Source organism: Erinaceus europaeus, chromosome 15, assembly GCF_950295315.1.
Source record: "Erinaceus europaeus chromosome 15, mEriEur2.1, whole genome shotgun sequence".
In the NCBI taxonomy this organism is placed as follows: Eukaryota; Metazoa; Chordata; class Mammalia; order Eulipotyphla; family Erinaceidae; genus Erinaceus; species Erinaceus europaeus.
Window position 1 is genome coordinate 51241235 of NC_080176.1, and position 14587 is coordinate 51255821.

The 14587-nt window shown below is 40.0% G+C and overlaps 1 protein-coding gene across 18 annotated transcripts in view; it reads left to right on the forward strand.

The window, feature by feature from the left end:
* The window catches only part of FHOD3 (formin homology 2 domain containing 3), a 588579-nt gene that overhangs the window by 467774 nt on the left and 106218 nt on the right, over positions 1-14587 (forward strand). For 15 of the 18 annotated variants that reach the window (XM_060173747.1, XM_060173744.1, XM_060173740.1 and 12 more), the window contains one exon: positions 11872-11922. The exons of the other annotated variants lie outside the window; for them this stretch is intronic. In XM_060173747.1, the coding sequence (XP_060029730.1) occupies positions 11872-11922 (51 nt within the window). The remainder of the gene's footprint in view (positions 1-11871; positions 11923-14587) is intronic. 18 annotated transcript variants of the gene reach the window in all.

A 14587-nucleotide genomic window follows, 5' to 3' on the forward strand; every position in this document is an offset into this window, starting at 1 on the left:
CTAAGATGGGTCAGATAAGGTGGGTTCATTGTTCTTCATAGCTGTATAGTATTCCATTGTGTATATATACCACAGCTTTCTCAGCCACTCATCTGTTATTGGGCACCTGGGTTGCTTCCAGGTTTTAGCTATTATGAATTGTGCTGCTATGAACATAGATGTATACATATCTTTTTGGTTGGGCATTATGGAATCCTTGGGTTATATCCCCAGGAGAGTAATTACTGGGTCATATGGAAGGTCTATGTCTAGCCTTGTGAGAGTTCTCCAGACTGCTCTCCACAGAGGCTGGACCAATATACATTCCCACCAGCAGTGCAGAATGGTTCCTCTGTCCCCACAGCCTCTCCAGCATTTGTTGCTGCTGTCCTTTTTGATGTATGCCATTCTTACAGGAGTGAGGTGGTATCTTAGTGTTGTCTTAATTTGCATTTCTCTGACAATCAGTGACCTGGAGCAGTTTTTCATATGTTTGTTAGCCTTTTGGATCTCCTCTGAGGTGCATGTTTTGTTCATATCCTCTGCCCGTTTTTGGATGGAGTCATTTGCTTTTTTGATGCTAAGTTTGCTGAGTTCTTTGTATATTTTGGTGATTAGTTTCTTGTCTGATGTATGGCATGTGAAGATCTTCTCCCATTCTGTGAGGGGTCTCTTTGTTTGTTTAATAGTTTCTTTGGCTGTGCAGAAGCTTTTCAATTTGATGTAGCCCCGTTGGTTTGTCTTTGCTTTAGTCTTCCTTGCAATTGGGTTTATTTCATCAAAGATATCCTTGAGGTGTAGGTGGGAAAGTGTTTTACCAATGTTTTCCTCTAAGTATTTGATTGTTTCTGGTCTAACATCCAGGTCTTTGATCCATTTGGAGTTGATTTTTGTTTCTAGTGAGATAAAGTGGTTCAATTTCATTCTTCTGCATGTTTCAACCCAGTTTTTACAGAACCATTTATTGAAGAGAGCCTTCTTCTTTCATTTAATACTCTGGGCCCCCCTATTGTCAAGCTAGCTTCGTGGGCAGGAGAGAGAGATGACTAGGGACTCATGCCTGAGTGGTACGCAGTTCAGTCTTTTATTGTTATTTTTTTATTTTTTATCGGGGAGTTAATGTTTTACATTCAACAGTAAGTACAATAGTTTGTACATGTATAACATTCCCCAGTTTCCCATATAACAGTACAACCCCACTAGGTCCTCTGAATCCTTCTTGGACCTGTATTCTCCCCAGCCACCCACCCCAGAGTCTTTTACTTTGGTGCGATATGCCAATTCCATTTCAGGTTCTACTTCTGTTTTCTTTTCTGATCTTGTTTTTCAACTTTTGCCTGAGAGTGAGATCATCCCATATTCATCCTTCTGTTTCTAACTTATTTCACTCAACATGATTTATTCAAGGTCCATCCAAGATCGGCTGAAAAAGGTGAAGTCACCATTTTTTACAGCTGAGTAGTATTCCATTGTGTATATATACCACAAGTTGCTCAGCCACTCATCTGTTATTGGACACCTGGGTTACTTCCAGGTTTTGGCTATTACAAATTGTGGTGCTAAGAACATATGTGTACACAGATATTTTTGGATGGATATGTTGGGTTCCCTAGGATATATCCCCAGGAGAGATATTGCAGGATCATAGGATAGGTCCATTTCTAGCCTTCGGAGAGTTCTCGACTATCCTACACAGAGGTTGGACCAATTGACATTCCCACCAGCAGTGTAGGAGGGTTTCTTTGACCCCACACCCTCTCTAGCATTTGCTGCTGTTACCTTTTCTGATGTATGACATTCTCACAGGAGTGAATAGGTATCTCATTTTTGTCTTTATTTGCATTTCTCTGACTCAGTCTTTATTCATGTGGAACACAGCACAATCTAAGCTATCTCTAATCACAATCTTCTCCTTATATATCCTGAGGCAGAAGAGTCAGGTCCGAAGAGGATGCATGGAGGCTAGGGGGTGGGGAGAAGGAAAAACAGTGAGGATTAAACCAATACCCTAGAGGCAGGAAGGTGCTTAGTTATCAGTGGTTATGTAAATAGAATACAATGTTATGGGGGGATTAAACCAATGAAACAGAAGGGGTCTTAGAAGCAGAATTTAGAAGCATACCATCACCTTATCATAGATTAGATGTCCATAGATGTGGGGATTTATTTCTGGGCTTTCAATTCTGTTCCACTGATCTGTGTGCCTAATATTGTTCCAGTACCATGCTGTTTTGATGATGATGGTTTTATAATATAGTTTGAGATCTGGGAGTGTGATGCCTCCATTTCTGTTTCTTTTTCTCAGGATGGTTTTGGCAATTCTAGGTGTTTTCCGGTTCCAGAAAAATGAATGTAGTGTTTGTTCTATTCTCTTAAAGAAGCATGGTGGAACTTTGATGGGTATTGCATTAAATTTGTATATGGCTCTGGGGAGAATATTCATTTTTATGATATTTATTCTTCCAATCCATGAGCATGGGATATCTTTCCATTTCTTGGTATCAGTTTCTATTTCCTTGAGTAGCGACTCATAGTTTTCAGTGTACAAGTCTTTCACTTCTTTGGTCAACTTTATTCCGAGGTATTTTATTGATTTTGCTGAAACAGTAAATGGGAGTGATTTCTGGATGTCTTCATCTTCAGATTTAGTGTTTGCATAAAGAAATGCCACTGATTTTTGTACATTGATTTTGTAGCCTGATACGTTGCTATATTGCCTAATAACTTCCGGTAGTTTTCTGCTGGATTCTTTAGGTTTTTCTATGTATGCTATCATATCATCTGCAAATAGTGAGAGCTTGACTTCTTCCCTTCCAATCTGTATTCCTTTGATTTCTTTCTCTTGCCTGATTGCTATGGCAAGAACTTCCAATACTATGTTGAAGAGTAATGGTGACAGTGGACCGTCCTGTCTAGTCCCCGATCTGAGAGGGAATGCTTTCAGCTTCTGTCCATTGAGTATAATGTTGGTTGTAGATTTGTTATATATGGATTCCACTGTCTTGAGGAATTTGCCATCTATTCCCATTTTTTGTACAGTTTTGAGCATGAATGGGTGTTGAATTTTGTCAAAGGCTTTCTCTGCATCTATTGAGATAATCATGTGGTTTTTGGCTTTGCTTTTATTGATCTGTTGAATGGCATTGATTGACTTATGGATGTTGCACCAGCCTTGCATTCCTGGGATGAATCCCACTTGGTCGTGATGGACAATCTTTTTGATGTGCTGCTGTATCCAGTTGGTGTTGTTAAAATTCGGAGGCTACAGCTGGCTGGGCTAGCTTAATGGGCGGGTAACAGAGACGACCAGAGACATATGGCTGGGCAGGGAAGCTGTATTTCTTTATTCAGGAACAACAATTTATAAACTAAGACAAACTAATCGCCAAATAGAATTCTGCTGCCTCTTTCCCCCACGGAGCCAAGCACTCTCTAACTCTGCAACTCTGGAACCCTCTCGGGGTTCCTTGGGGCGGGGCCAAGCGGGCCCGTGAAACTAGCAGGACTGATCCAATTTTCTTGGCAGGGGGAGAGCTAGAACAACCCAATGTAAAGCATACAACAGGTTGGCCAAGATCTTGTTTAATATTTTGGCATCTTATGTTCATCAGAGATATTGGTCTGTAGTTTTTCTTTTTTGTTGTGTCCCTATCTGCTTTTGGTATCAGGGTGATGTTGGCTTCATAAAAGGTGGAAGGGAGTATTCCTGTTTCTTCAATCTTATGGAAAAGCTTAAGAAGTATGAGTGCTAACTGTTTCCTGAAAGTTTTGTAGAATTCGTTTGTGAAGCCATCTGGTTCAGGACTTCTGTTGTTGGGGAGATTCTTAATAAAGGTTTCAATTTCTTTGTCTATAATTGGTTCATTTAGGTTTTGTAGTTCTTGGTTCAGTTTTGGAAGGGCATATATTTCTAGGAATTGTTCCATTTCTTCCAGATTCTTTAGCTTGATGGTGTATAGTTCTTTATAGAAGTTTTAAATGATTTTCTGGATTTCTGGATTTGTGGTGTCAGTTGTGATATCTCTTTCATCATTTACAATTATATTAATTTGAGTCTTCTCTCTTTTTTGTTTGGTGAGTCTGACTAGGGGTTTGTCAAGTTTGTTTAATCTTTCAAAGAACCAACATTTGGCTTCCTTGATCTTTTGTATGGTTCTCTTATTTTTGATGTTTATTTCTGCTCTAATTTTAGTGATTTCTTTCCTTCTGGTTGCTTTAGGGTTACTTTGTTCCTCTTCCTCTAAGTCCTTGAGGTGTGCAATAAGGTCATTTATTTGAGCTTTTTCTTGGTGTTTAATATGTGATTGTATGGCTATAAGTTTCTCTCTCAGTACTGCTTTAGCTGTGTCCCAAATATTTTGATAGGTTGTGTCTTCATTTTCATTTGTTTCCAGGAACATTTGAATTTCCTGCTTGAGTGACCCTCTGACCCAGTGGTTCTTAAGGAGTATGTTGTTTAGTTTCCAAATTCTGTGACTTTTAATAATTTTCTGTTTGTTGTTAAATGTTAGCTTTACTCCACTGTGGTCTGAGAAGATACTTGGGATTATTTCAATGTTCTTGAATTTATTGATGCTGTCTTTGTGGCCTAACATGTGGTCTATCCTTGAGTATGTGTTATGTGGATTTGAAAAGAATGTGTATTCCAGTTTTTTGGGGTGAAGTACTCTGAAAATGTCCAAGAGGTCTAGTCTGTCAATCTCTTCATTTAATTCTCTTGTATCTTTGTTGATTCTCTGGTTTGTTGATCTGTCTAAGTGTGAGAGTGGGATGTTAAAGCCTCCCACTATTATTGTATTACTATTGATGTATTTTTGAAGTTCTTTCAGTAGGTGATTGATGTACTTAGATGGTCCCTCATTGGGTGCATAGATGTTAATAATTGTTAAGTCTTCTTGGCTGGTTGATCCTGTAATAATTATGTAATGTCCTTGACTATCTTTTATTACTTTATTTAATTTAAAATCTATTGTGTCTGAGATGAGAATGGCTGTTCCTGCCTTTTTTTGTGGTCCTTTAGCCTGTATGATAGTTTTCCATCCTTTCACTTTAATTCTGTGTTTATCTTGTTGTGTCAGATGGGATTCTTGCAAGCAGCATATGGTTGGGTTATGTTTTCTGATCCATCCCCCCACTCTGTGCCTTTTGATGGGTGAGTTTAAGCCATTGACATTTATTGATATTATGGATTTAAGGTATTGTAGTGCCATTGTTCAACAAATCTTTATTTGCTCTGATATATTGCAAGTATTATAGTGATGTTCTTGTTTACAAGAGGTCTTTTAGAACCTCTTTCAGGGCCGGTTTGGTGATGGTTGCTTCCTTTAACTGTTGTTTGTCTAAGAAGGTTTTGATCCCTCCATCTAGTTTGAATGAAAGTCTAGCAGGATATATTATCCTTGGTTGAAACCCTTTTTCATTCAGGGCTCGATAGATATCTTGCCATTCTCTTCTGGCTTTTAGAGTTTGAGTGGAGAAGAAATCTTGGTAAAGAAAGAATCTCAGCAGGGGAGCCTTCTAGGAGGAGATCTCTGGCCCCCAGGGACTGGTTATGGGGGGTGAGGGGGTCAGGGGTGCACTTCGGGAATAATAATTTAAATTTTTTCCTTTCTTTTTACTCTATTTTCTATCCTAAATTGAGTTATAGTCACCTCCTTGGTGTCACTGCTATGACCCCTTATTGACTGTCCTGCTAAAGGCAAAAAATCCTACCATTTCCAGTAGATGTTGTCAGAGCTCAAGCCACTAGCAGCTTCTCAGTTTGCCATCATCCAGAATCCTCCTCGGGTTTATTGTTCTTAATAGTTGTGTAGTATTCCATTGTGTAAATATACCACAGCTTTCTCAGCCATTCATCTGTTGTTGGGCACCTGGGTTCCTTCCAGGTTTTAACTGTTACGGATTGTGCTGTTAGGAACATAGGTGTACACATACCTTTGTGTTTGGGTATTATGGAGTCCTTAGGATATATCCTTAGGAGAGAAATTACTGGGTCATGTGGGAGGTCTATTTCTAGCCTTATGAGGGTTCTCCAGACTGCTCTCCACAGAGATTGGACCAATTTACATTCCCACCAGCAGTGCAGGAGGGTTCCTTTGTCCTCTCCAGCATTTGTTGCTGCTGTCCTTTTTGATCTATGCTATTCTCACAGGGGTAAGGTGGCATCTCAAATTTGTCTTTATTTGTATTCCTCTGACATTCAGTGAGCTGGAGCAATTTTTCAATCAACTGAAATGTAAATCACAATCTTCAGAGCTCTAGCTGATCAATACTAGTGTTAAAGTATAGAAACTAATATGTTTGATTCAGATTCTCTTTTTTTCCAGGAAGAGCAAGACATACTTGAAATGGGCTACATCTGGTTTTTGGACCTTTTTTTTTTCCCCTCCAACCATATGGCAGGAAGCATAGTCAGACAGCCAAATACAATTATGCATTCTTGGGTCTTCCATTATCTAAAATAGTCTTTTCCAGGCCTTCCTGAAGGAAAAGGATCTAATTGTCTTAACTTAATTTGCCACTCACCCATCCCACACACACACACACAAAGCTCCTCATGTTTTATTCATATTCCTTTTGATGCCTGAGAGAAACAGTTTTCCTCACTTTCTGGTTAACTTCTTGTCCTTGATATATACACATCTAAGTAATAGTTTTTCTCCTATGGGGGAGATATTGTTCTCATTGTTCACTACCCATTGTTCCCAACCCATTGTCCTTCTGAGATTTCTGTCTAGCTCCAAGGATATGATCCTGGGTATGACCCATTCCAGGTTCCAGGTCTTAGTTCCTCTCTTCCTTTTGAGTTCAGTGTGATTTGTACTTGTCGGTTGGTTCATCTCTCCTCCTCCTTCTTTTTATCTTTATTTATTTGATAGAGACATTCAGAAATTGAGAGGAAGAGGGGAGAGACACAGAGACACCTGAGTACTGCTTCACCCCTTGCAAAGCTTTCTCCCTACAGGTGGGGTCTACTGGTTCACCTCTGTACAGCATCTTTCTGGTCAACTTCTTTCCATTTTGTTCTTCAGATTTTATATACATAGTCCCTTGTTAAATGAAAAACATTTGCTAAGTCTTTCCTTTTATATTCCTATTCATTGCTTCTTCCTTTCTCCTCCCTCACCCTCCCTTTCACCTCCTCTTTATCTTTCCCTTTATTTTCAGTAATCTTTCCTATAACTTCTATATTCTTTCTCCATTTCTTTTTTTCTCCCTGTCTCCATTTTCTGTCTCTGTTCTGTTTCTTTGGCAAAGGATATTCCCATCAATTCCCCACAGTTAAACCTACAGAGATTATAAAGCATTGTGGGTGAGTATTTGCATGGCCACATACATTTCTCTCAAAGCTGGAAAAAAATTGTGTCAGTACTGAAATTATCAAAATATAGCCAAGTTGTGAAATTACCTTAAATGTTCCTCAACCCAGTAAAAAAATATAGTTTAAGTTTGTGGGTGAAATGCTGATGTTGCCTTTTATAAGGTGAGTTCATGGGCTGTAGGAAGTAAGTTTCCCCACTGTGATTGCATGGCACACCCTGACTTGTCAAATTTCTACCTAATGATATATGAAAATGCCAGACCTGTATGGATCATTTCTCCTGAGGTGGTTCTGGAAGTTGTCACTTTTGGAAAGACCAATTTGTTAAACTAATGGAACAGGTCAGATGCATCCTGACTCCGGGCTTTCTGAGGGGGGTTGCATGCTTTACCACCTAATGGTAACAAAATCTGACTAAAGCTCATGGAAAATTCAGAGATTACTTTATAGTTATAAAGATTTTGATTGAAATCTTCTTAAAATAGAGAACCAGAACTCAGGAAGATGGAATCAGGCACACTCTCTCTGATCTCTTCTGCATCTCTGAACTTAGCCACAAACCCTGGGTAGACTCTGAAAATTATAATCTGTTAAAGTAGGCAGGGGATTGGAAAAGGAGACTAGCACTTAGTGCCTCAGCATATCAGTGAGAGTTTGCTACTTCTCCTTAAATATCACCTATCTTGTTCAAAGGCAGTCCCCAAACCAGAAACATATTAATCTATTAGAACTGGAAGGTCTCGAATGAAAAAGGCCTATCTTTCTGGACTGAGAATTAGCAGAAGTAAATCCTAAGAGCCCAAGAAGGAAACATCCTTTCTTTCCATATTGTTTTTTTTTAATATTTATTTATTTATTTATTTATTTATTTCCTTTTTGTTGCCCTTGTTGTTTTTATTGTTGTTGTAGTTATTATTGTTGATGTTGTCATTGTTGGGTAGGACAGAGAGAAATGGAGAGAGGAAGAGAAGACAGAGAGGGGGAGAGAAAGACAGACACCTGCAGACCTGTGAAGTGACTCCTCTGCAGGTGGAGAGCGGGGGCTCATACTGGGATCCTTATGCCAGTCCTTGAGCTTTGTGCCACGTGCGCTTAACCCGTTGCACTACTACCTGACTCCCTCTTTCCATATTGTTTCTTCTTTCCTACCCTAATCTAACCTCCGAGGAATGTTGTAACGAAGGCTTAGGGATGGCACCAGTACCATGCAGGTGCTAAAATCTCTGAGGGGTATGAAAAACTTCCACTGACTGAGAGCCATGAGCCCAGTTACAGTAGGCAAATCGCCATTTTTGTTTGTGTTCTGTTCCCTTGTTCTGGATACAGATTGAGTTACCAAAAGTCTACATCAAATCAGGAAAAATGAAGCTCGATATTTCTACCTAGAAGACCAAGAAGGGAGATCCAGCACAACAAGGCTATACAAAAATGAAGAGTAATGCCTGAGCTCATCTGTGATTTGTGCCCTTGAGCCTCAAAATCTAAACAGTCCACCACAGACTGTGAGAACTAAATAGAGGAGGGCCAGGTTGTACACACCTGCTTGAGCACATGTTACAATAAAAAAAACTAAGTAGAGAATGAACCACCCCTCAAGCCCCAGACTAGTCAGTAGGTAGTACACACAAATGACTGGTATGAATAGAGCTAGGTAAGTTATTCTAGAAATAACTGGTACTAGAGCCAGTATTAGAAGTCAGTCAGAACATACAGGTTAAACCTAACGGACTTGTCCGCTAAAAGAAAACAATTAAACGTCTTCACAGAATATATGAAAGACCCAGTTTTGATCCCAAAAATTGTATACAGGATGCAGTTTAAAAACTTGTCATGTGGGAGTCGGGCGGTAGTGCAGTGGGTTAAGCACACGTGGCTCAAAGCACAAGGACTGGTGTAAGGATCCCGGTTTGAGCCCCCAGCTCCCCACCTGCAGGGGAGTCCCTTCACAGGTGGTGAAGCAGGTCTGCAGGTGTCTATCTCTCCACCTCTCTGTCTTCCCCTCCTCTCTCCATTTCTCTCTGTCCTATCTAACAATGACATCAACAACAATAATAACAACTACAACAACAATAAAAACAATGGCAACAAAAGGAAAAATAAATAAATATTAAAAAAAACCTTTATTAAAAAAGAAAAAACTTGTCATGCAATAAACCTGGAAATTTTTAAAAAGAAAATCAAAATATGCAAACATCAAGAGGCCTTAGTTATTGCCATTATCAAAGACTTCAAACTCACCATTATAAACAAGCTCAAGAAGTGAAATGCTGTTTAGACTGATGAAAAGCTAAGTCCCTGCAAAGAAGTAGAGGATCTCTAGGAGAGACAAGTGGAAATACATATAGAAATGGAAAACTGAGAGGGCAAAAACTGCTTTATTGGTTATGCTCAGTAACAGAACGGCTATGAGAGAAGATTTAATGAATTTCAAGACAGAACAATACAAATTATCCAACTTAAAAAATGGAAACATTGGAATAAATGAATAGTGTGCCAGGAACATATGAAATAATACCCAAAAGTCTGATAGTCATTAAATTGGCATCCCAGAAAAATAGAGCAAGTGTGCCATGTAGATATGTCCAGTCGTTATACTTGGAAGTATGGGCAGAATGAGGATTAGGCCTGGCTAGTCTACTTCAGAGGCCATGCTCATAATTATTTCCTTTTTGTTTTTGATCCCAAAAGGCCCATTGGTCATTCAGGATTACAGAGAGAGCCTGACAAAATAATCCTTGTCTAGGAAGGAATGCTGATCACTGGGACAGCATTGATGGTGACTGCCATGACATCCCAAAAGTCTGAGAATGTGAATGCAGTAAAATTCAAAAGCAAGATGGGGAAAGCTTTATAAATTAGCCCCCAGGACTTCCCAAGTGACTGACCCTTCACCATTATCTTACTGATTTTTCTTATTGATGTTCCTTGTCATATTTTCCCTTGTAAGACTTCTTTACCTAGAGTAATATTTGCTCAAGATGGTATTAAGCTTTCAGAACTATGGGAAATATTTTTAGTGGGGAAGTAGGTAAAGAAGGATGGTTAAAAATGGTAACAAGGAAAAAAAAATGGTAACAAGGTAAAATCGTGGTTGGTGTTTCTCCCTCCCCACCCTTCAGCCTGCTCTCAATTGCCAGAGTATCTAATGTATATGGTGAAGTCCAATAGAAAAAACACATTGTCAAAATTCTCTTGAAAAATAAATTTCCTGCAAAGAAGTGATTGACCATGCAGTGTTAAACTTAGCTTCAAGTAGGAATCTCACCAATAAGGACAGAAAAGCAGACATTAACATTCGAGAAATCTGGGCATCTTGTGGATGCATATGAGAAAGGATGCCTGTGACAAGAGAGTTGAGTGGTTTCTGCAGAGGGTCTGAAGAGTTGAAGGATGCAGAATAAGAGATCTGCTGGGCTGTGGGAGAAATGTCCACGCTGGAAGGTACCACAGAAATATCTGTGTTGAGATGAATTCTGTGGAACTACCAGATATTGCTTGGATATTGATCACTACTGAAATTTATGGCTTGATTGTATCGCCATATTTCTTTTTTTCAGATATTATTTATTTCTCTGATTTCTATTGTGACTTCTTTCAAACTTTATTGGCATTTTCTTCCATTGTAATTTTCATTAGGCAAATACCCATAAGACCATAGCTTTGAGATCTTTAGGGAATTTACATAGCTCTATTGAAATAGAGGTTTCTTTTTTAAAATTTTTTATTTATAAAAAGGAAACATTGACAAAACCATAGGATAAGAGGGGTACTACTTCTCACAATTACCACCACCAGACCACCGTATCCCATCCCCTGATAGCTTTCCTATGCTTTAACCCTCTGGGAGTATGGACCCAAGGTCATTGTAGGATGCAGAAGGTGGAAGGTCTGGCTTCTGTAATTGATTCCTTGCTGAACATGGGCATTGACAGATTGTTCCATACTCCCAGCCTGTCTCTCTCTTTCCCTAATGGGGAAGGGATCTGGGGAGGCAGAGCTCCAAGGCACATTGGTGGGGTTGTCTGTCCAGGGAAGTCTGGTTGTATCCTGCTAGCATCTGGAACCATTTTTATTGCTTTTGTTTGTCTTTTTTTTTTTTTTAATTTCTCTTTTTTCATTTACTTTTTTCCCCAAAGAGTAATAGTAGTGGCTCTAAATGAATCTGATAATCCTGTGTTTTCAGGCATATCTTTTTTTTTTTTTTTTTTTTTTTTTTTTTTTTTTTACCAGAGCACTGTTCAGTTCTAGCTTACAGTAGTTTGGGGGATTGAACCTGGGACTTTTGAGCCTCAGGCATGAGAGTCTCTTTGCATAACTATTATTCTGTCTACCTACCCCCACCCCCTCCACACCCACCTGTGTTTTTATAGGAAAAAAAAACTACTATGTTTAGTACTTTTAATCTACAATCTTTATTTTGGGGTTTTGAAAGTTCAGCTATCACCACTTTCCATTTCTGAAGCTACAGTGGGCTTTCATAGCAAATGTTTAATAACATCTTGGTGATTCTGTGAGCATCTAATTCTGTTACTTTCCTTCTCTATTTTGTTTCTTCTGCATATTTGGCTTAGCCGGGAGTATTTAGACAAGAGAGAGGAGCAAAGACAAGCAAGAGAAGAAAGGTTTGTATATCTTTTCTTTCCCATTTATAACTAATGGCATGTTGACTGTGCACTCTTAATCAAGCATGCAAAGAAGACTGTGTTAATTAGAATATAACAACTTCAGCTAAGACCCAATGTCCTTGACACTTTGCATAATAATGTGTCCTGGTTGTCTAAAATTTCCACGAAAAGCACCGATGTGTTACTTAGTACCATTGTTATTGTGGACTAAATGCCTGTTCTTTCAAGACTTTACTCTGAAGGAGCCTATTTGTTTAGCATATCGTCTATGTTAAATAGCAGTAGATTTAATCGACTGCATTCACCACTAATGAGCCTGGGTGAGGTGTTTCATGCATGTCCTTCTAGGTCATTTGTTCAGCATTCCTCCAATCAGCATTTGAGCCCAGTGTAAGCTGGACTGACAAACATGCCTGCGGCATTCTTTGGATGTGCTTCATCATTTACCTATCTCTCTACTGAATTGTTCTCACAACCTTGATGGCAGAAACCATGTCTGGTTGTCCTTGGTGTCCTAGTAACCAATATAGGCACAATACAGGAAAAATACATAGAATAAATGAACAAGGGCCAGCACCCAGTTAAGTACACATTATTTCCATGCACAAGGACCCAGGTTCGAAGCCCTGTTCCCCACCTGCAGGGGGAAAACTTTATGAGCGGTGAAGCAGGTCTGTAAGTGTCTGTCTTTCCCTCTCCTAGAAAGAAAGAAGGAAAGAGAGAGAGAGACAGAGAGAAAGAAAGAAAGAAAGAAAGAGAGAAAGGAAGAGTAAAAGATTGGGGGGGGAAATGGCCAGCAGAAGCCGTGGATTCATTGTACCAGCACAGAGTCCCAGTGATAACCCTGGTGGCAGGAAAAAGAGAAAAAAACAAATGAACAAGTAGACTAACAACTTTACTTTAAAATACTCACAGTTATTTAATGGCCATGTCAATATGGCTTTAATCCCACTAGAAGGCACAAAGTCAGTGACTAGATTTAGTGTCTGAGCAATGTAGATAAGGAAAGGTAACTGTATGAAAGAAGAATAAACCTGAGGGCTGAGTGTTGATCACACACATAGTACTAAGCTCAAGGTCCTGTGCAAGGATCCGGGTTCGAGCCCCCAGATCCCCACCTGCAGGGGTGACTCTTCACAAGTGGCAAAGTTGGTCTGCAGGTCTCTCTCCTATGTCTCTCTCTCCCCCTCCTTTCTCAATTTCTCTCTGTCCTACCCAATTAAAAAATGGGGGGGGGGCGTTGAGCAGTAGCACAGTGTGTTAAGCACACATGGTGAGGAGCTCAAGGACTGGCATAAGGATCCCGGCTCGAGCCCCCGGCTTCCCCACCTGCAGGGGGGTAGCTTCACAAGTGGTGAAGCAGGTCTGCAGGTGTCTATCTTTCTCTCCCCCTCTCTGTCTTCCCCTCCTCTCTCCATTTCTCTCTGTCCTATCCAACAACAAGGACATCAATAACAACAACCTTAATAACCACAACAACAATTTAAAAAAAAAAGGGCAACGAAAGGAAAAAAAGCCTCCAGTAGCAGTGGATTTAGTGCAGGCACTGAGCCCCAGCAATAACCCTGGAGGAATAAATAAATGGAAAAAACAGTAAACCAAAACACAACATTTTACCCCATGGACTGCAATTACCCATGTGCTACCAGACGGGGTCACTGCCTGTCTGGATGGAAAGGCTGGCTTGGTAACAAAGCCAGTTGGGAAGCTATCAGACTCTGAACTATGCCAATAAAAGAAATGTAATTGTGGGGAGTCGGATGGTAGCACAGTGTGTTAAGCACAGGTGGTGCAAAGCACAAGAGCCGGCATAAGGATCCTGGTTTGAGCCCCCGGCTCCCCACCTGTAGGGGAGTTGCTTCACAAGCAGTGAAGCTGGTCTGCAGGTGTCTGTCTTTCTCTCCCGCCTCTGTCTTCCCCTCCTCTCTCCATTTCTCTCTCTGTCCTATCCAAAAACAACAACATCAATCATAACTACAACAATAAAACAACAAGGGCAACAAAAGGGAATAAAATAAATATTTTTAAAAAAGAAAATGGAATTGTGCTAATTTTTTTAGACACCATCAGCTAAATAGAACAGGACAGTCTGAGACAGGGAAGAATGGAGACTGCCTGTGTTCAATTACAAATGAGATGCTTAGGTCAGCCTCATAAACAAAGTTATGGCATTGCTTTAATTCCAACATTCTATTAGATGATTGCTCTCCTAATAACCATTTGCGGTCAGGACATTTAGAGTGAAGGATGCTGGTTAAGAAACAAAGGCATTTATTTTTCTCTAATTAGTACTTGTTTTTGACAGTAGGAGACATGATACACACTCCTACTAAAAAATGTTGTTGACTTTTCAGGCTTTAAAAGAATTAGCTGTTATCTCATTTTAAAATCTTTTCCTCCAGAGTCTGTATTTCCTTTGGTGTCTGATTGGCTGGCTGTGTCTACACTGGCCAGGCTTGAAAGCATCTTGGAAGATGCCAAGGTGCTATGAAGTGACTCTGACTAACCTCAACATTTCCCCCCAAAGCAACAAAGAGGGGCTAACCTTTGGCTGGAGATGATTACTGCTCTTCCCACCCCACCCCACCCCACCCCACCCCACCCCACCCCACCCCACCCAGCAGAGCATCATATAAGCTGAGAAACTTGTGTAAGAACTTTG